The sequence below is a fragment of the Mustela erminea genome, chromosome 19 (assembly GCF_009829155.1).
Source record: "Mustela erminea isolate mMusErm1 chromosome 19, mMusErm1.Pri, whole genome shotgun sequence".
Taxonomy (NCBI): domain Eukaryota; kingdom Metazoa; phylum Chordata; class Mammalia; order Carnivora; family Mustelidae; genus Mustela; species Mustela erminea.
Window position 1 is genome coordinate 15,274,636 of NC_045632.1, and position 20,742 is coordinate 15,295,377.

At 55.4% G+C, this 20,742-nt stretch overlaps 2 protein-coding genes across 2 annotated transcripts; both read right to left on the minus strand.

Moving 5' to 3' along the window:
- Positions 1-1,560: 1,560 nt before the first annotated feature.
- On the minus strand, positions 1,561-11,243 carry DLL3 (delta like canonical Notch ligand 3). The gene is made up of 9 exons (XM_032325746.1): positions 9,703-11,243; positions 9,289-9,573; positions 8,408-8,462; positions 7,126-7,368; positions 5,578-5,792; positions 5,117-5,339; positions 2,363-2,954; positions 2,043-2,127; positions 1,561-1,676 (listed from the first exon to the last, which is right to left on the minus strand). The coding sequence occupies exons 1-9, from the start codon at positions 9,769-9,771 to the stop codon at positions 1,671-1,673; spliced, it is 1,773 nt and encodes a 590-aa protein (XP_032181637.1). The 5' UTR covers positions 9,772-11,243; the 3' UTR covers positions 1,561-1,670.
- Positions 11,244-14,162: 2,919 nt separating this feature from the next.
- On the minus strand, positions 14,163-20,560 carry TIMM50 (translocase of inner mitochondrial membrane 50). The gene is made up of 11 exons (XM_032325328.1): positions 20,094-20,560; positions 19,057-19,213; positions 18,497-18,528; positions 18,260-18,281; positions 16,720-16,778; positions 16,508-16,627; positions 15,989-16,093; positions 15,790-15,888; positions 15,263-15,419; positions 14,825-14,931; positions 14,163-14,372 (listed from the first exon to the last, which is right to left on the minus strand). The coding sequence occupies exons 1-11, from the start codon at positions 20,199-20,201 to the stop codon at positions 14,271-14,273; spliced, it is 1,068 nt and encodes a 355-aa protein (XP_032181219.1). The 5' UTR covers positions 20,202-20,560; the 3' UTR covers positions 14,163-14,270.
- Between the last annotated feature and the right edge of the window lie 182 nt (positions 20,561-20,742).

Here is a 20,742-nt window from a genome sequence, read left to right on the forward strand (position 1 = left end):
ACAAAGAAGCAGGGGTGCCTGGGTGGCTCAATGGGGTTAAAGCCTCTGCCTTTGGCTCAGGTCATGATCCCAGGGTCCTGGGATTGAGTCCCATATCCAGCTCTCTGCTCAGCAGGGAGCCTGCTTCCTCCTCTCTCTCTCTGCCTGCCTTTCTGCCTACTTGTGATCTCTGTCTGTCAAATAAATAAATAAAATCTTAAAAATAAAGGGGGGGTGAGCACAACCCAGGTCCACAAAAATCCGACAAGCTCTTTAGCAAGCTTTCAGCTGGAAGGCATCCTGCAGGACGACTGCATCCCAAACCCCCCAGTCTCTCCCTATCTTTGCAGCAGTTACTTCAAACTCCCTGAGCCTCAAATTTCTCTTCTGTAAAATGGATCCTTTCCACTCTTATTGACTGGTTCCATGGGGTTAAAAAAAAAAGCACAGGCTTGTGGCACCCTGCTGGCTCAGTCGGTGCAATGTTAAACTCTTGATCTCGGGGTTGTGAGTTTGAGCCCCAAAGCAGAGATTACTTAAAATCTTATTAAAAAAATAAAATATTAACAAAAAAAAACAAAAACAAAACAAAAAAAAAAAACCTACAGGCTCAAAATGGCATCACTTAGGCTAAGTCATCAAACTGGGGCTTAATACCTAACCTAACTGCAGTTTCAACTTCGCGGGAAAATTAAGTCTCACCAGGCTAGTCAGGAATTCTCTGATCAGCACCAATAATTTGTAACATGGACCCTCTCCACCCCCAAAAGGAAAATGAGGTAATTCCCCAATGACTCCCTGCCCTTCCCCTACTAGGAGGTGCCCTTGCCTGGAACAATGCTTTTTCTTTTGCTAACTTTCTTGCCCCGCTCTCCTTCCTATAAAAATCTTCCTTTTTGGCCACCTCCTCAGAACTCCCCTACTCCGCGGACAAGACGCTCACCAATTCATGAATCACTTATACAACTCTTCAAACTTACTGTGCTTTTCTTCTGGAACAGTTGGTTTCCCGGCCCGATAAGGTACTGACGTCTAGTAAGTAAGAAACCCAGATATGGGGTAGACACAGGGCCGCTGCTTCACCCACACCCTCCATTTGCTCTGGAAAGCCTGACTGACCTTACTTCCCGCCGCGCGCTAAACAAATTGCCAAGATTGACCAATCAGAATAAGCCATTCTGCCTGGGCCCCGCCCTGCAAGGCCATGTGACAAGCCGGAGCCAGTGAAAGCCCCGTTTACAAATGAAGCCATTCGCAAACACAGCTGAGTGAAAAGATACTGAAGGCACCGGGTCCCTGAATCCAGCCCCGCTGAAACTACACCTACCACAAGATGTTTCATTTTTATGAATAAACTCTCCTTATTTAAGCCACTTTGAGTTGCTTCTGATCCCTCCAGGAGAGTCCTGCTACTTCTCTCAGGAGATAGTAGCTCTCCCCTCCGTCCCAATACTAAGTACAAAGCACTTAGGCAATGAGTCAAAGCTGATCAAAATAAGAGCCTTTATAGACGTCTCTAGAGAGGAGGGGGAAAATTGGACTTAAATAAGCATTATATACAACTCCCAAAGGTAAAATTCTCCCACACACGCCGTCCAGCTCCAAAGTGTCTCAGGCAGAGATTGGGCATCACCAAGTAAGTACAAAAATATCCAGGTTCTGTCTCCAGGCGCTGATGGAGAAGGGGCAGGTCAGGCCTAGAAATGAAAAGAGTAGGAGGCATTAGACAGGGCTGCCCTCGCTTCCTCCCCCTCTCCCCAGTGAGTGGAAAACAGGGAAGCTCTGCTGGGGCTCCCCACTGTGACCTCTTGAAGGCCGTATGGTCTGGCAAATAGCTCCAAACGACAGCAAGAGGGCTGCAATACAGAACTAATAAAAGCCGTAAGTGAAATGTGGCTTAAGGACCTCCCAGAGACCCTACGCTCATTTTACAGATAGAGTAAAAGAGGGCTACAGGAAAAAAAAAAAAGAAAAGAAAACAAAAGAGGGCTACAGGAAATGCAGGGGCTGCCTCTGCCCAGCGTGCCCAATGTGTGGGGAGCAGGTAGAGGGGTGGTAACTACCTCCCGAGCATAGACGGAAGGAGCCGATATGACGTAAATCGCACGAGAGTCTCCATCTTCAGGGTGATTCCAATCCGCTGGCTGGCTGTGGGAGGAAAAGAAGATCAGATCCCTCTAATTCTCCGATCTTGTTTTCCCCACCCACCATGGAGAGACTGCAAAGCCAACTAGGGGAGCTGTCAACGACCCAATCAGAAAAGGCGGGGAGCAGGTAAGAGGAAGGGACCAATCAGGAAGGTCTATCAGGGAATCGGGTCAATTGCACTATGGAGATTGACGAAAGCAGCCAGGAGAGAAGCCAGGTGCCTGGGGCCCCTCACCTTGGCCCATCCTCCGAACCCTCCTGCGTTCTTCTGTTGTTGAGTGCATCTGGGAGCGCGTGCACCGATGGCTCCGGGGTTCCCGCCAGCAAGCGAGACCCAGTATCCTGGCCCGGGCCTCGGCGCCGCACGTGGACCAGCAAGAGCGCCGCGCCGGCCAAGCCCGCGGCCACCAGCAGTCCCAAGGCCGGAGGCAAAAGAAAGCGCTGCGGGTCCCCCTGTTTCAGGCCCGGCAGCTCTGCGGGCAATACCCGTGCGCCATCGTCCGCGCCGTCGGGGTGAACCGGGAACTCGCAGCGCGCGCCCATGTAGCCGGGGGCGCAGGCGCAGACGAGGCCAGAGAAGTGGGCGTAGCAACGGCCGCCGTGGGCGCAGGGGCGCGCAGCGCACGGGTCGGCGCGTTCGCGGCAGTCACGGCCGCCGAAGCCCAGAGCGCAGGAGCAGCGGCGCGCGCCGCCGCCCTCTAGGCACGTGCCGCCGTTGGCGCAGGCGCGGCCGGAGCAGTCGTCCAGGTCATGCTCGCAGCGCGGCCCCGCGAAGCCCGCGCGGCAGCGGCAGCGCAGGGCATGGCCCAGGTCCAGGCAGAGCCCGCCTGTGGGGAAAGGGTGTCAGGGGCGCGGCCTCGACGGGGATCCCCGAGCCTGTCCGTGCGTCCGCTCCTCTGCGCTGTAATCCTGCCCGCCCTTTCCTCTGCGTCCCCGCTGTCTCTGTCTAACTCTAGGGCCAGCCTCTGGGAGTTGGCCTGGAAAACAGGCCTTCTTCCTCTCCTCCCCAGTGAAGTCTTGGTTTGAGTCAGTCTCACCTCCTGGGCGCTCTGTATGGCCGTTTTTCTCTCGGCTTCAGCCATACTCCAATAGTTAGCAGTCCCAAACATGTTCGAACCAGCTGGCCTTTGCCCAGGGCTTCTGCCTGGGATACCCCTTGTCTTTTCCCTTCCTCCTTTACTCCCATTCTTTTCACCTTATCTCTCCCTGAGCTCCCTGGTATCTGCTCAGATGTCCCTTCCTCCAGGAAGCCTTCCCTGACTCTCCATTCCAACCCTGGGCTCCCCTATCACAACCCTGACAACTTCAGGCTCCAAGCACAACTGTGTCTTCCCCCACCCCGAGATGGTACCCTCATGAGGGTGGGGCCCTGAGCTGTCCTAGTCACTGCTGTGTCCCTAGTACCACTCAACCCAGAGTGAACACTCTGTTTTGGAGAGAATTAGTATTATGAGAATGCGTGGGGCGCCTGGGTGGCTTAGTCGGTTAAGTGGCTGCCTTCAGCTCAGGTCATGATCCCAAGGTCCTGGGATCGAGCCCCGAATGGGGCTCCCTGCTCAGCGGAGAGCCTGGTTCTCCCTCTCCCTCTGCCCCCTAGTGCTTGCTCTCTCTCTAGTAGTCTGTGTCTCTCAAATAAATGAAATCTAAAAAGAATGCACTGAGCCCTTTACTCATAATCTTATGTAACTTTGTAACACCGTTATCAGATCAGATCTCTCCACTGCTCATTCCTGTGGCTCCATCTCCCTCAGGGTAAAACCAAAATCCTCCTCATGGCTCAGGAAGGCCTACATGATCTGTCTGGATCACCTCCCTCCCCTCATCTCGCACCACTCTCCCTGCACTCACTCTGCTCGATCCACACCTGCTTCCCTGTGATCCTCAAAAGGTCAGGCACGTTCTGACCTCAGGGTCTTTGCACTTGCTATTCCTGCTTCCTGGAACATAACTCTTCCCCCTAGAACCCACATGGCTCCCTCCTTCTCTACCCTTCAGCAAGGTTTTGCCTAACCACTTTTGCTAAAATGTCAACCCTCCACCCCATACACACTCTCCATCCCTTTCTGGCTTTATTTTTCTTCTTAGGTTTTTTTTTTTTTTTAATATCTTGTGTATTTATTTATTCGAGAGTGAGTGTGAGTGTGAGCAGGCGGAGGAGCAAAGGGAGAGGGACAAGCAGACCCCACACTCAGCACAGGCTTCACACAGGCTCTGTCTCATGACCCTAAGATCGTGATCTGAGCCAAAGCCAAGAGTCCTGTGCTCGACCTACTGACCCACCCAGTGCCTGTTTTCTTCTTAGTTTTTATCACCATCTAACTTCCCATATAATTTACTTACTTGTTAATTGTCTGTTCTGTCAGCTCTATGAGGGCAGGGATTTTTTTGTTTTGTTTTGGTTTGGGTTTTTTTGTTTGTTTGTTTTATTTCATTCCCTGCTGTAACCCTAGTGCCTAGAACAGGACCTGAAACACTGCAGATACTCAATTATATGTGTTTTTAATATCTACACCCACCATGGGGCTTCAATGTACAGCTTCGAGATCAAGAGTCTCACAATTTACCTACTGAGCCAGCCAGTCTCCCCTTACTCAAATATTTTGGTATGGGAATACCACCTTGCCCAGAACAAGCAGGCTGGACAGGAGTGCCTGGGTGGCTCAGTTAGGCGTCCTTTGGCTCAGGTCAGGATCCCAGGGTCCTGGAACTGGGTCTCACATCAGGCTCCCCGCTCAGTGGGGAATCTGCTTCTCCCTCTCTTTCTGCCTCTCCCCCTGCCTCTGCTTGTGTGCTCCCTCTCAAATAAATAAAATCTTTAAAAAATAAATAAATAAAAATAAAACAGATTGGGGGTGGGGGAGGCTCACTTCCCCAGGCCAGAGGGTAGAGAAAGCTCAGCCAAGATTCCCACCCAGGACTGTCTGAGCCAAGCCCCGCTGCTGCCCACTGACCACGCAGGGCCCCTCCCTGCCTGGCCTCCCCACCTCACCGTTCCGGCACGGCTTCAGGCTGCAGCGATCCACTCTCTTCTCACAGTTGGAGCCTTGGAACCCGGGCGGGCAGTGGCAGATGTAGGCAGAGTCAGGGTCTGCGCCTCCCACACACAAGCCGCCATTGAAGCAGGGTCCATCCGCACATGTCACCCCGCTCACCTCACACCGCAGTCCGTAGAACCCTCGGGGACAGGCACATTCGAAGGATCCCGCGGTCTCCTGCGCAGAGGCAAGAGGACTTCAGAACGGGTCTCTCGGGAGCAAAATCCCAATCCCCCCTCCTGTCTTAACCAAGGAGGGCTGCTCCTTGTCGGGTCCTACCTCCCAGTCTTCGGGGGCCCTCCCCTGACAGCTCCCCGCCCCACCCCCAGCCCTCCCCAGGCTGTGATCTCAAGGAGCCGCAGACAGGGGGCGCTTGGAACTCCCGGAGGATGAGGAGGGAGGGGCTGATACTGACGCTACAGCTGCCCCCGTTGGCGCACGGGTTCCCGTCACAGGGCCCAGGCCTGGGTACAAGGCATCCAGGGGTGGCAGGAGACGGGCCCCTGGGAGTGAGGCAGCTGCTGGAGACCGGGATGGTGCAGAGGGGCCCAGTCCAGCCCTCCAGGCATCGACATTCGTTGGGCTGCTCGCAGAAGCCGTGGTCTGGACTGCAGCCCTGGCGACACGCTGCTATGGGGGAAGGAGAGGCAGAGGAAAGAGTAACGTTGATGAGGGCCGGGTCAGGAGGGCAGGAATCAGAGAAGTTTCTGAGGGCTTTCTGTGCACCACCTTCTCATCCTCGTGACAGACAACCCTCTGGGCTAGCGGGTATTGTGATCCCCAGTTTCCAGACAAGGGCACTGAGGCCCCGAGAGACACATAGGAAGTGGCAGACGGAGGATGTGAACCCAGGCCATTGAGCTCCCGACCCTGTGCTCTTAGAAGGAGAATGGAGGGGTGCCTGGGTGGCTCAGTCATTAGGCGTTCGGCTAGAGTCATGATCCCAGCATCCTGGGATCGAGCCCTGCATGGGGCTCCCTGCTCGGCGGGAAGCCTGCTTTCCCCCTCTCCCTCTCCCCCAGCTTGTGTTCCCTCTGTAGCTGTCTCCCTCTGTCAAAAAATAAATAAATAAAATCCTAAACAAAACAAAACAAAACAAAACACTCTCTCTGCCTGCCTCTCTGCCTATTTGTGATCTCTGACAAATAAATAAATAAAATCTTAAAATTTAAAAAAAAGAAAAAAAAGAAGGAGAATGGAGTGGGGCCTGCAGGTTCAGAACCTGGAAAGATAAGAATGGTCCCCTGGGGCTGGGGAGGGGCCCCTGGACTTTCAAGCGAAATGGGAGGGTCTTCAATTAGGGCAGGTCTGGGAGAATCTGGGTAAGCCTGGGAGTCCTAAGGGCTTCACTGGGATTCAGAAGTTAGGGGAGGAGTCTGAGGGTCCCCATAATGGTGGTCAGGGATCCAAGCTTTAGAAAGCAATGATATCTGGCCTCTGCAGCTGCGGGGAGGGAGCATAAAGTATCCCTTGGTGACCGGGTTGTGGGAAACTGCAAGGAGTTTCCAAAGCTCCTGGGTGGGGGTAGGAAGGGCCCCAGCATTGGAAGAACCGAGTGTCCTAGCATCTGGAAAGTGGTGTGCGCATGCGTTCGAGGAGGAAGCAGGTGGGTAGTGCTTACACGGGAAATGGGTGTGGGGCTCCTATTTGGGAAGAAAAAAGTGCTAGGGAGGGGAGGGGGTTGGAGTGCCCAGGCAGGACTGGAGAGAAGTCCAGGGTCCTCAGTTTCCCCGTGGGTGGTAGCTGGATCACGGGAGGGGGCTGAGGACCACGAGGGGGCCTGGAGCGGGGCCTGACATTCCCTAGTTTCCTGGAGAGGGGTGTGTCTGCCGCACCACGGCAGAGCTCTCGAGCCCCCGGTTCCCTGAGGAGGGTAACCGGCTTGTAAAAGGAACCTTGGGGCCGTGAGTGCAGCTAAGGAAGGAAGTGCCGGGGACGGGGTGGGGTGGAACGCAGGACTCACGCGTGGCCTCACACTCGTCCTCGACCGGCGTGCAGGGGCGCAGTCCCGAGCCGCACCGCGAGGGGGCGCTGCGCGAACGGCAGAGGCGCGCGCATGCGGTCCCGACGGCTGGCGGCTCGCAGCGCGCGCGGTAGGAGAAGCGCAGCTCCCAGGCGCCTGCGCGCTGCACGTCCCGGGCCCACGGTCCCCCGGCCGCCAGGCGGCGCCGACCCGCCACGCGTGCCAGCAGGCTCCAGGCTGGCCCTGCGGGGAGAAGGGAGCGAGGTGCTGGGGCGGGACGGGTCGCAAACGGACTCTGTCTGGCGAGACAGATGGAGCTTGCACTCTCCCTGCCGCTCTTAGCGAGGCCAAAACACCCCTTTTCCGAGCACTGAGAATGGCTGCAAACTCCCATAATGATGTAGTCATCCCATTAATACCCTAGGGCCATTGCGATGACAACGGTCCTCCCAAAGAACCCGAAACACCCCCATATCTTGCCCAGGAATCTTTGCATATCAGTAAGGAGACCTCTAACATCCTGTGACATCTGATATCTCTATATGGCCAAGGTGCAACACGGGTCTTTTGAACTGAGGTCATGACACCCCGAAACTGTGCCTCAGAATCTTCCTAGATCGAAATGGTGACAGATACCCCAATTACTAGACCGTAAATTGCCCTCATTGCCTGAAGCCTTGGGATACAGAGAGAGAGTGGCATTTTCTCCCCCAAGAAAGCTGTCACAACGCCCCCATATTGCCACAGGAGCTTTCTATATCTAAATGCTGACAGAACCCCCCAGACACACACACTGTAGACCTTACATGGCTCAAAAATCCCCTCAAATTAAGAATAAAATCACCCCATCTCCCTCCCTGAAACCTTTGCTCAACCTGCGACATCCCATAGGACTCCTGGGACCTCTGTAGGGACACCATGACTGAGCTTATAGCCAGGTTTATCAAAATCCCACAGTGACGGTGCATTACTGTGCCATCCTGTATCCTCCTGCTCTGGGGGCTTTGATTCCAAGATGCTAAGAGTGCCCTCTGCCTGGTATCAGCCCCTGGAGACTCCCGGGTCCAGGACCAGGACAATTCTACACCGACCTGCCAAGAGCCCTGGGACTACTGCCACCCAGCCCCCGCACTCAGAGCTGGGAGGACAGCACAGGCTGTTGATCCTGGGAATGCCCCACCCTACAGACAGTCCCATGTCACTTTCCTGGACCATACACGGGGCCCCAGCTCCCTGGAGTCCCCACACTGTGCACTGTAGTCTGATGACTGAAGACACTCACCTCCAATCTCTTCTAACTCCTCTCTCCAGGTTTCGATGATGAGAGAGAAGGTGCCCTGGTTGGGAGGAGAAAGGAGAGGAAAGAATGGAAGACAGTGGAAGGCCAGATTTTTGGGGTGGTGATCCTTCCAGGGACCAGGCAGACAAGGGACAATTCCCAGAGGGGCTGGCCCAGGGAAGGAATGACAGTTTGGGCTTCCTTTATGGAGCACTTCCTGTGGGTAAACGTTAGACTGGAGATAGATGGTTGAACCCCTCAAGAGGGACCCTTGTGAGGTACCATGATGACCCCATTTTACAAATGGGGAGACTGAGGCTAGAACAGGGAAAGCCACCTTGCCCAGAAGGACAGGGGTCTAGACTTCAAGTACCGGTCCGTTCACCTGCCCACTTTTGGGGTTGTAGGCTAGGAAATAGGATTTTGGAGGTAAAAGTCATGAATACGGGCCCCAACTGGAAGATAGGAGAAGGGATAAGGTGAGAGGAGACTGGGTTTCGAAAACAAGGTGGAGGAAAGTCCCCAAGTGCAGGGAGATCTGAAGATAAAGATAAGGATTCCAGTGTTTAGGAATCCCCAAGGAGCAGAGGTAGGGTCCTGTGAATTTAGGATTTACAGAGGGTTAGTTTGAGGTTCTGGGAATTTGGGGTCCCAAGCATGCAGGGTGGGTATCAGAACATCTGGGCTCCCCAAAGGGGAAGTGGGACTCATAAATTTGTGGTGCCCTGTGGGAAGTCCTTATGGTAGAATGCGGGATTCTAGGTGATAGTTACTCGTCTGGGAATTTGGGGTCCCCAGAGGAACCCCCAGAGGGCAATGCTGGGGGCTTGGAGGGCAGAAGGCCATAGAAGTTTGGGTAGGGCCTCCAAGCACGGGGTTCTCACCGGCCAGGCTTCCCGGAAGGGAACGCGCATGAAGCCGTCGGGCAGCGGCAGGTCAGGCGCCAGCGCTTCGGGCTGCTGTTGGGTGTAGACCGGTCCTCGCGCAGTCAGCGCCGCGCCCAGGGCGCACGGAGACTCGGCTGCCTCCTCGGAGACCCCTGGCTTCAGGCAGACCCTAAAGAAGAGGCGACACGGGCCCTGCGCAGTGCAGGGGGACCGCGGGGCACCCGGTCCTGGTCCCGGCCCGAAAGAGTGGATCTGCAGCTCGAAGACGCCTGCAGGCCGTGCCTGGGGCGGGAAAGGGGCACAGCGTGAGGAGGTGTGGGAGCCCAGGCGTTCTCCCCGCCCCGCACCTCCTCTCCAAGACCTCTTGGGTCGCACCCCTTCCCATTTCTCCCTCTCCACTCCCGCTCTGACCTGGGGAAGGAAAATAAGCGCCAGGATCACTGTCCGGGGCAAGAGCTGGGGCATCTGCGGGCTGACCATGGCCTTTCGGGGGGGGTGCTGGAAGCAGCTGCTGCGGGCTCCCGAGCCTTATATGTGAGGGGACGGCCCCGCCCCTTCAGGCAGCCGCCGGGCTCCGGGAGACCCTAGGGGAGGAGGTCGCAGGAGAAGGGGAGCTTGCCGGAGCAACCGTGGATTGCGGTATGGGCGCCGGCTATGCAGTGAGTGTGCCATCCTGCGTGTGCTTTGGGCCTGACTCCGCGTGTGACTCAGGGTGGGGTGGGGTTAGGGGCTTAAGCCAGTGTATTAGGCTATACAGGGTTTTAAGATTCTGTGCGTGCATGCGGTGTGAGCAAGAGCTGCAGGCGGGAGGCTGTACGTGATTCTGTGATTGTGTGCCTGGCTGAGACCGCGTGCCTCCACGTGTGCCTAAAAGTGTATACAGTTAAGACTATTTGTGAGGTTGTAAGTAATTCTAAGATTCTGTGGTTGTGTGTGTGTGTATGCGTGTGCACCAGCATGGGAGAATAGAGATGTACGTGACTTCATGATTGTCTGACTTTTGGGGACTGTGTGGCTGTTGTGGATGCTTCTCTGGGCGTGTGTAAGAATGAAGGTGAGATCCTGGACCACTGTGTGGAGTCACGTGAGCCTCTAACTTTGAGGTCTGTGCAGGTACCTCTAGGTGGCTGTGCGTGTGTGGTAGGGTCTGTGTCAGCTGTGAATAACCAAGCGTCCACGTGTGAACGAGATTAGGTGTCGGGAAGCCCAAGGGCGTAGCCATGTGTGCGGGCGATGAAGATCCCGGGTTCTTTGTGGACCTGTGTGTATGTGTGTACATGCTTGGTGTGTGCGCTGCCCTCCCGAAGACAAAGCCACCCTTCCAAACCCCGCGTCACGGATGCACCAGACGCCGGGTGGGGAGCCCCCGTCTGCGAGGGGGCTCCAGCTGTATGTAAATGCCGCCATCTGCCGGACGCCCGCGCCCCTCCCCCTTTGGGCCGCAGCTGGGCCGCCCATTTGGCCTCCGGAAGGTGTGAGGAGCAAATGGGCAGGAAATTCCGTCTTCACAGATCAGCCACCCCCCCCCCGCCCCGCTCCCTCACAATGGGGGGACCAGGCATCCCCCAGGGCCCTCCAGAAGCCCCAAAGTATTCCCGGGGCCACGCCAAGGAAAGCAATGAGAGCAGGTGCTCCAGCCTCCAGTTCCAAACTCTCTGTGCCAGGTGCTGAGTAAAGCCCTTAGGTGATGCCAACCCCTTTTCCTAACCCCACAAAGAAAACATTTTAATACTTAGAGCCTAATACTTATGGGGGAAATACAACTTCGATTTACAAACTTATTTTTCTTTTGGAGAAGACAGGATGATCACGAAAGTGCAGCCCAGCAGAACCCAGCACACACAAGCGCTTGGCAATTTTTAATCAAGGAGCGAGTTCAGTTAGAGACTTTCCCTCTTAGGGGCACCTGGTTGGCTCCAGTAGTGGAGCTGGCAGCTCTAGATCTTGGGGTTGTGAGTTCAAGCCCCACACTGGGTGTAGAGATTACTTAAAAATACAATCTTTCCTTTTTTTTTTTTTTTTTTAAGATTGATATATTTATTTTAGAGCTCCAGCGAGTGCGGGGAGAGGCAGAGGGAGCAGCAGACTCCCCACTGAGCTCGGAGCCTGGTATTGTGACCCCAGGCCAAATCGGGTCCCTCACTCAACCAAGCCACCCAGGCACCCCAAAAATAAAATCTTTTTAAAAAAGTTTCCTCTTAATCCTGAGGAGTGGAGTCATGGAAAGCTTTTGAGCAGGGGAAGGCCATGGTCACAGCACAGACAGCCCAGGCTCCTTCACACAGGTCTTCCCTCTACTTGCGTCCTCTATACTCCCTCCTCTATTGAATTCCCTTCTCAGCAGATTCCCCCTCCTGCAGGCACTTCCCTAACATTCACTAAGGTGGCCAGGCACCTCCTCTGAGTCCCACAGCCCCAATTCTTCTCTCCAGTCAAGACCATTCTGGCCCATGGGATCTAAGCATAAATCTGACCCTGTCCCTCTCCTCCATAGCTCTGCAGTGCCTTCAGAATACACTCCAAGGGCCGCCCCAGTTGGTTAAGTGTCTTGATTTCAAGGTCTTGATCTCAGGTTGAGTTCAAGCCCCACAATGGGTTCCACATGGGGAATGGGGAAGAAAGGAAGGGAGGGAGGGAGAGAGAAAAAGAGAGAGAGAGAGAGAATGAGACAGAGAGACAAAAAGAGAGGGAGGGAGGGAGGCAGGAAGAGGAGGGAAGGAAAGAAGGAAAATACACTCCCAAGACTCCAAGGCTGACATTTGAGGCCTCCCTCCATATCCTCCATCTCAAACTGGCTCTGTAGCCCAAAGCAGAGCCAAACCTCATGGTCCAACTGGGAGGCAAGTTAGGCCCTGTACTGGGGGAGGTGAAGTGAGCTTCCCATCATAGGAGACATTCAAATGCAATTTGGACAGTCTTTAGAACCAGCTGTGGAAGAAGGCAAAGTCCTGCCCTGGATGGTAACTTGGGAAGGTAACAGATTCCAGGTCCGAGATATCTCTTTTTAAAGATCATAAAAATAGCCAGGCTTTATTGAAGGTTTGTGCCAGACAGGATGTTTCAGGTGAATTCTGTCATGTCTATGTGTGAAGTATATTTTCAGGAGTCTCGTTGGCTATTCAGGATTTTTCCTTACAAGCTGATCTTAGCGCCCACAGGCCATGCTGAGGTGACATCTGAGCAAAGACGTAAGGTGGGGGTGGGGAAAAGGAAGTGATATGTATCCTGGGAAGATATTCCCGACAGAGGAAACAGCAAGTGCAAAGGCCCTGAGGTGACCATGCCAGACACAGAGATCCCCATGGCTTTCCTTATTTCCTTGTAATCTGTCAGATACCCCCTCCAAGAAACCTTCCTTGACCGTTCCATCCAGTCTAAATCAGCACCTCCAGCCCCCAAACCACTGCCTACTTACCATACCTTATTTTTCTTTATGCATTTCTTACTTTGAGAAATATCTGACCGTTGTCTCCCCTGAGACTTTTCACCTAATTTGCTCACTGATGCAGACTAGTGCCTAGAACAAAGCTGGGGAGTCACCACTTAGGAAATACTGGTGAGTCAATGAATGAGGGAGGTACTGTTATAAATCTCTTATGAATGCATAAACCAAAACCCCCGAGACCTAGCCCAGGTTATAGACGGTACACCTGGGGACTGGGCGGGTATGCAAATTTTAACACTTCTCTGTGAGCCTTTAAAAAAGGTATCGAGTCCAAAGACTCAATCCGGTCCACAGAGGTATATCTTCATTATCATCGCAAACACCAGTTAAACTATTTACCTGGTCCCCACACTAAGTGCTGGCTGGAGGAGAGGCTGGGCAGCCGGGGGCAGGAGCTGTCAAACCAGCCCAGGATGCTTCAGTCTGCGAAGCCAGTATGGGAATCTACACACGCTGGGTACAGGCTTTCCCGTGACTGACTCAACTGCTTGAAGACAGGTCCTACCATCACCCACCCCTCGTGAGCTAAGGAAGTGGAGGCACAAGATGCCAGGCCCAAGGTCCACGGCTACCATCTAAGGGCCTCCACGGGACGCCTCACTCAGCCTAGCCTGCGAGCTAGGTACCGTTACCTTTACAGACGGGGAAACTGAGGCACAAGAGGCAAAGTAACCTGCCCGAGACCACATGAGGCAGGAAGTGGTAAAGCTGGGATTTGAACATGGCCAGTCAGGAACTCAGGACTGTGGAATGGCTCGTGACTGTGCCGTCCCCAGCAGGGGCCACGAGCCACAGATGGATGCTTAAATTAAGGTTACTTAAAATGATACAAACAGAAGCTCCAGTGCTCGGCTACCCTCATGACACTGCAGTACTCTGTGGCTCTGCCCGACCATGACAGTGCAGACACGGGACACGGAATAAACATCACAGAAAGTTCACATGGTGCTTGCATACTGCCTGTCCCAGTTAGGAGCCAACATTTCACAAGAGACTTAATATGAAAATCACAACTTCGGGCTTCTGTCAAAAGAGCAGATCAAGCAACTCCAGGTACACCTTCCCGCAGGGCCACAGGTGGCGGAGGGAGCAGCCCCCCCACTGCACCCTGAGCCCACACGTGGTGCGTGCACACAGTGGCCTGGCAGTGATTTGGCTCTCGGACCCCCCGTGCCGCCCTCTCCTCCCTTTTCCACAGGTGAGGAATCTGTGGAAATCAAGGAGTGAAACGCACTTTTTGTGGTCACACGGCACATGGGAAGACGCAGCCAGAGGAACCCAGCTTTGTGGCTTTCTAGGCCAGGGTTCAAACCCATCCTGATCACTGAAGAACCTACTCTGTGCCCGGTGGCCGATCGGGACGATGACCCAAGAGTCCCGGACCTCGCCCCGATGCCCCAGGCTGGAGACTCTCGGGACACAGGAGTGTGGCATCTGGGATGGACTTTATTGGATGTGGCTGCCCAAGCCACAGTCTGGGAGCACTGAGCCCTGGGCCCAGGACCCAGGCAGTGAGTCTGAGGAGGTTCAGAGGTCAGGGCTGTTTGGAGCGAGGCCATAAGCGGTTGGTAAGAGAGCCAAAGAAGAGGTTCTGCTTGCTTGATTTGGAGAGCTCAGCCAGGCGCTGCTGTTCTTCCTGGGGTGAGGGACAGAGGAGGGTCAGCCCAGGGTGGGTATTTGCCTCCTAGGCTCCCTCATCCAAGGGCCCACCCTCCTTAAACCTCTGACCAGCCCACACCCCTCCCCAAAGCCTCTAGAACACCAGCCCTTTCCCCAAACCTGGCCCAAACCTCCTGTCCACACAAAACTGGGGCCTCCAGATCTGCTGGAAACCATCGCAAACTACCCCTCTCCAAGACCCATGCTTGGCATTTCCTGCCTCCTGCTCTCAGATGAGGCCGTGGAATCGAACCCCCTCCCCCATTACAAGAGGGGAAACTGTCCCTACAGGACAGGTCATGGGGAAGACAAAGGCCTTGCTCAAGCTCCTGCAGCCAGAGTGCAGACAGGCAGCTCAAGGGCCCTTCTCTTGGGAGCCTCGGGAACTGATGCAATGCCCCCCACACCCTGCGGATTCGGGGGGCCCACCTGCTCTAGCCGGCTCTGGCGCTGTTTGAAAGCCTCCAGGGGGTCATCCTCCAAGGCGTAATGCTCCAGCACAGTCCTGACATCCTCCACACGGTTCAGCGCAATGGCTGCAGGCACAGCAGGCAGAGCTCAGCCAGGCAGAAAGGCCATAGGGAAGCAGGGCCCGCAAGGGGAACGGTCAGATACTGGGGCTGCTCACTGCTACCTGGAATGCTCTAAAAGGGCTCCCCTGGACATTCTCCCAAGTATTCCCTAAAAATCCCCGAGCACCCCCAAACATTCTCAGAAACTCCTAAAAATGACAAGATGCTTGTGAACCTCCCACACCTCAAGTACCCAATTTTACACAGGGGTGGGGGCAGAATTAAGCAGTTATCATTCCTCCTAAGAGTCAAGGACTCCTAGGTCAGAGCCCAGGAGCTCAGGGGTCAGCCTCACTCTTAAGGAAGGCAGACAGGTCCAACAAGACCCGGTCATCGGAGTTGCCATCCCAGGGCCGCAGGGCGACACCATTGTAGGGCTGCAGGCGGAAAGCTTCTTTCTTGCAGTCCACGACGACTACGCGGGCAGGGTCCCGATTCAGACACGAAATGTCCTGGGAGTGCAAACAAGGCCCAGAAATTCACACAAGCTACCACAGCTACACAGCCCCAAAGACAATAGGTTCCAGACAGACATCAGATGGCTTCCAGATCTCAAACCCCTCTGTTACCCCCAACTGCCTCCTTTGGAGACACTCCATCCCCTGCACCCTCACTGGGAGTGGCTCCCAGCCCCCGATACTGGGGAAGGGAGAAGAACCTAGAAGCCCAGCCCTTGCTGAGGGCAGGCCGAAGGCTGTCAGAATCAGACCTGCGGCAGAAGCAGGGCTGTGGCTGGGGTCAGAGCTGGGGCCTCTTTCCCTCAGGAAATGCCACCCCTCCCAACAAGTCCCAGAGGACAACCCGTGGCCCCCGACGTGACACCTTAACATGGTGGCCATCCATGTATCTTGTGGCATCCCGGAAGAGGCGGTAGGAGATGAAGCCATGGGGGTCCACGCTGTCGATGAGTGGGAAGGCAGTCTGGGGACGGGAATGGGGACAGAGAACAGGGTCAGGCTGAGCTCTGACCCTCCCGCCCTCCGGCCACACTGATCAACCCTCTGCTGTCCTGGGGCCTTACCATGCCAGTCTCGGATGTAAAGATGACGATTTCATACAAAGGGGCAAGCTGCTGGAATAAGGTTTCGATGCCTGGACGCTTCTTAAACCTCCAGCCAGTGGCAAGCTTGGGAGGCAGGGAGGACAGTGAAACACCAAGACCCAGAGACCCCCAAGAGAACAAAGCCCCAGCCTGGGGGATCCCCAGAACGAGTGCTCTCCCCATCTTTCTAGCTCCGGGGTGGGGCAGGGAGGGAGGGGCTCAAGAGTACACGGCCGTGACGAGGGTTTTGGAGGCTGGAGGGTCTGGGTCCCAGGCTGACTGACTCCTCGGCAGCATGGAACGTGCGCCCAGGCAGCCTCACAACAAACTACGGGGTAGGAAGTCTCACAGGCAAGCAAGGCAAGGCAAGGCGAGCGACGCCTCCTCCCCAGCAACACAGCAGAGCTGGGGCCAGTGTCTCTGCCCTTAACCATCATCACGATCTGGATCCCCAAGTCCACCTAGTGTCCCCAACCTGCTGCCGTCCCCAGGACACACCGACCACTCAGGGTGCAAGAGGACGCCCGTGAGCTCCAAGACCAGCGTGTAGGGAGGCTGGTAGTACGGCTCCCGCAGAGGGTCTGGGAGGAGGCAGGGACTGGTGGGCTCGATGATCATCTGTGGGAGAGAGATGGAGTGGGGGGCACTCAGAAGAGGAGGCAGGGGCCCACGCGGGAGGGCTGGGGACTGGGCTCAGGGCTCCCGCTCACCTGTCTATAGTCTTTGAAATATTTGTATGTCCGACGCAACTGCTGTACGAGAATCGGATCTAGGAGGAGAGCAGGGCACAAAGGAGTTCCGAGATAAGCCAATGCTCAACCTCCCAGACGAAGCTGGGGTTTGTTTACTTACCGGACACAAGTCTACAGATCCACTTGGTTTGAACAAGCTCATTTCTAAGTCCAAAGGTAGAAGGGAAGGATGTAACCGTCAGGCAGGAGTAATACATCTATCCACCTGCCCAGTTTTAGTGTGGATACTTACACCCACGCGCCCCACCAGATATAAAACCGAACACTGATACGTCTCCCCACTTAAAACCCACACCCACGAGACTCTGCTGACATCATGTCTGTGTGTTCAGTCCATTGGAACCACCAGGCTTCTGGATCTGCCTGCTTCGAGCTAATATGCCGAGTCTACTTAAGCCACACTAACTACGTACACACACCTACATATTTCATAATCTAGTGGTTCTCAACTTGGAGCTATCTGGTCTGCCACCTTCCGGGGAACTCAGGCGATGTCTAAAGACACGTGTGACTGTCAAGATACTGGCGTCTAGAGGACCAAGGCCCACGATGCTGCTCAACACACTCCAAGGCACAGGGCGCTCCCCCACAACAAGCACTACCTGCTCCAAAGTACTGAGAGGACCAAGACTGAAAAATCCTGGTTCAAATGAATATACTGAAGCCCGCTGAAAGCAGCAAGTCTACCTGACTGCCTCCTTCACTGCGGTACTTTTGGTCTAGTTAAGCCACCATCTATGTACGGGCCTGCCTTTTCACAAGCAGAACACCGCAACGAGTTATGCTAGCAAACACACACTTCTTAAACCCGTGTGTTTACTGCCCCACTTAAATCAGTACGTTGACTTATTTGAACCAGAAAGATTACCCAGTTAAAAGAGCATACTTACCCACCTGCCCAGCCTAAGCAACCAGGTATTAACATGTAGGTCTGCTAACTTCCCCAGCACAAAGGTGGCTTTCTGGACCTACCAATTTTATTTTTCTCCTGGGAAAGGCCAGATGTGACAAGACTGACAACTACTCTCTACTATCCAATTTGTCAGAAACTCTCCACCAAAAGCTGGTTAACTAAAAGGAGGAGGGAGGAAAGAAGACATTGTTTTGGAAATGAGGAGCCTCATGGGGTGGGGGGCTGGGGGTGAAAAAGAGGATGTCTTTATGACAGGAGGGGATTAAGGGCTGCAGCCGCCCAGATCTAAGGCACAGGAAGCCATGTGTCTGGTGACAGACAGCCCCTCTCTCCAAGCGCTCCTACGGTGGACTCCCCTCCCCCATCTGTCCCTGACCATCTGCTCCTGGGCCAGTGAAGAGGGCTGAAGAGGACTAGGGCTTTGTAATGCCCCTCCCCTCAAAGCCATCCAGCTGCTGACTCCCCTACCACCCAGTGGAAGGAGGAGGGGTGGGGGGGGGCACCAGATGGGAAAGCAACATCCCCATAAATAGCAGAATAGGGAGGTTCGGGGGAACCTCAGAATCTGTGCTTGTTTTTACTCACCATTGTCAAATTCATCGGGAATCTGGAAGGTGGAAACAAAAATATAGGGTTTGGGATGGCAGAGGCAGAACCCCATCAACCCCCAAAGAGGAATCTCTGGGGCCCTGGGAGGAGTCAGCAAAGGTCCCTGGGAGGGAGTCTCACCCCAAGACCAGAAATGAGCCTGAGCAGACCAAAGGGGAAAGGACCCACAGGATGGGACCCCTGGCAAAGCCTCTGAGTCTCTATCTCCCTCACCTTGGCACCAGTTTCATCCACAGAGTTGTTTCCTGTAAGGGAGACAGGGAGGAATGAGAGAAATTGGGGCCTGGTCTCCTGGGTCTTGAGGAAGGAAGAGGGCAGGGGGCCTGGATTCCTGGGTCTGGGGGAACAAGGAAGAGGCATGGTCTCCTAAGATCAAGAGAGGAGGGGGTTGGTAGTCAGGATCCTGGGTGTCTGAGAGAAGAGGGACTAGGGCAGGGTCTCAACAGTCTCTGGAGGAAGGGACGTGGGGGAGGGCTGGAGCTTTGGGTGCTGAAGGAAGAGGCAGCTTAGGAGGCTGGTCAGGCCCCTCATTCCCTAACTTTCCCTCTTCCAAGTGACTCTCTAGATCCTGGTGCATAACCAACTAAGAGTGAAACCTTGAGCAAAGTGGGTAGAGGAAGAAGAAAGATCTCCCGTTTCCAAGGTAGATATTCTAGTTGGCGGCCTTAATGAGGGAGGATCCAGGAAATGGGTCAAACCCTTAGGGGAAAGGGCCTCTCTGCAAAAGAGAGGGCCAAAGGAACAAAACTAAGAAACAGGCATATGTCTCTCACCAAAGATATAGATGACGCTCACAGTCCCACCGGCCCCCAGCAGCCCAGCAAGCCAGAGTGCGACTTTTTTGGCGTAGCTGGGACCCTCTGTGTCCCGCTGCTGCTGTGGCCCCTGAGCCTGGGCCTTGGTGCCCGTGCGGCTCCCAATTTCCGTGGCCTGCAATTGAGAGGAGATAGGTTAGCCCAGAGAGAAATGAGAAAGGGCAGGATGACTCTGGTACCCTAGTAGAAGGCTCAAGGTCGGGAGCCAGGAAACAGACACCCACATAGCCTCAGAGTGTTGTGTCTCTGGAGGAGCAACCAGGAGATTGGGTCTCTTAGAAGAGTCAAAACTAGACTGTCCGGGGCCAGGATCCCAGAGGTTCAAGAGTTGATAGGCCAGGTGCCTAGGATCCTGTAGGGCAGGGAAATGAAATCAGGCAGACTAGCTGGACACTGGGATGCTGGGAGCAGGCAATGGAGGGCACAAAAGGGGATGGGACGGGTAGTTAAAACATTCGGATGCCTAGGGCTCACAGTAGCGGGTAGCGAGGGGAAGGGATGGGAGCAGGGACAGAGGGGCACTGGCTTGCCTGGGGAAGTAAGGGCACGAAGTGAGGTCAGAATGGCTGGATCTCTGTCAACGTGGAGGCAGGGTGAGATTAGAAGCTCGCATATCTACCTCATCATCACCAACACCACCACCGCGGGGAAATACCCCCAAGGCCAGAATGGGACCCCAGCATCCCAGGCCCTTCCCCTCAAGTATTACCTGAGAGGTCACTGAGAGGGGACACAGGTGACCTACCTTCCCCCCTGCACCCACGTGGGGTCCAGAGAAAGTGGCGTTCAGAGGACGCACTTCAGCCCTCAGCACCTAGCTCTGTAGGGGAGGAAAGCGCTTTCCACCCCGGGAGGCAGAGAAGCGCCCCGAAACGCGTGCGGCATTCCATTCAGCACCCTGAGGTGTTGCGTCCCAGAGCCTTCGCGCGGCGGCGGTCCGCCCGGAACGCCAGAAAGGGGCCCCCGCACTCGGGGGCTACCCCCGTTCGGCTCACCTGGTCCGGGGTCCGGGGGGGCGGTGTCGCCAGCCTCGCGCACAGCCCCCGCGCGCCGAGCCGGAGCTCGCTCCGCAAGCGGAGGAACAGCGCCGCCGAGGCCGCCATCTTGCCCTGACGCCACGCGGCCCCGCCCACTCGCTCCGTCCTCTCGGAGCCCGGGCCCGAGCCCTGGCCAATGGGGGCGCAGGGGTGGGGCGGGCGGACGGGAGCCCGAGAGAGACAAAGAGCTGCGGGCGTGCCAGGCTCGGGCGGACCCGGTGCGCGGACCGGTTTGGAGTCCGACGACCTCACGCCTCCTTCGGGCCGTGGAGCGCTCCCCGGCCCCTGCGGCGGCACCGGGCGGCACACCCAGTGTCCGGGGGTGAGACTAAGGCCACCGCGTAGGGACCCTGTGGCTGCGGATGGTGTCCTGAAAGCGAAAACCCGCGAGCTAGTCCGTCTAGCCTGCCCCGAGGGGGGCTGTCCAGGAAGCGGACCGAAAGCCAGCCCTTCCCGAACTCTTCCCCCACGTGGAGCCTGGAGGCCGAATCAGCCTTCTCTCCAGTTCTCAGAGCTCTTTTTTGCTCCTCCTCCCATGAGCTTCTAAGAAAGGGTATGGAAAGCCAGCCATTTCAGCGAGGCCTCAGCCGGGTATAGGTAGCCATGA

What these genes read in the sequence shown, in the direction of transcription:
- DLL3 (XM_032325746.1), bottom strand. Translation starts at nt 9,771, where the DNA reads ATGGTCAGCCCGCAGATGCCCCAGCTCTTGCCCCGGACAGTGATCCTG. An exon ending in CCTTCCGGGAAGCCTGGCCG is followed by an intron (nt 8,463 to 9,288) that starts GTGAGAACCCCG and finishes CCTCCCAACCAG; the next exon opens with GGCACCTTCTCTCTCATCAT. An exon ending in CCTGAAGCCGTGCCGGAACG is followed by an intron (nt 2,955 to 5,116) that starts GTGAGGTGGGGA and finishes CTTTCCCCACAG; the next exon opens with GCGGGCTCTGCCTGGACCTG.
- TIMM50 (XM_032325328.1), bottom strand. Translation starts at nt 20,201, where the DNA reads ATGGCGGCCTCGGCGGCGCTGTTCCTCCGCTTGCGGAGCGAGCTCCGG. An exon ending in GAGCGTCATCTATATCTTTG is followed by an intron (nt 18,529 to 19,056) that starts GTGAGAGACATA and finishes TCTCCCTTACAG; the next exon opens with GAAACAACTCTGTGGATGAA. An exon ending in GCCAGAGCCGGCTAGAGCAG is followed by an intron (nt 14,373 to 14,824) that starts GTGGGCCCCCCG and finishes CCCTCACCCCAG; the next exon opens with GAAGAACAGCAGCGCCTGGC.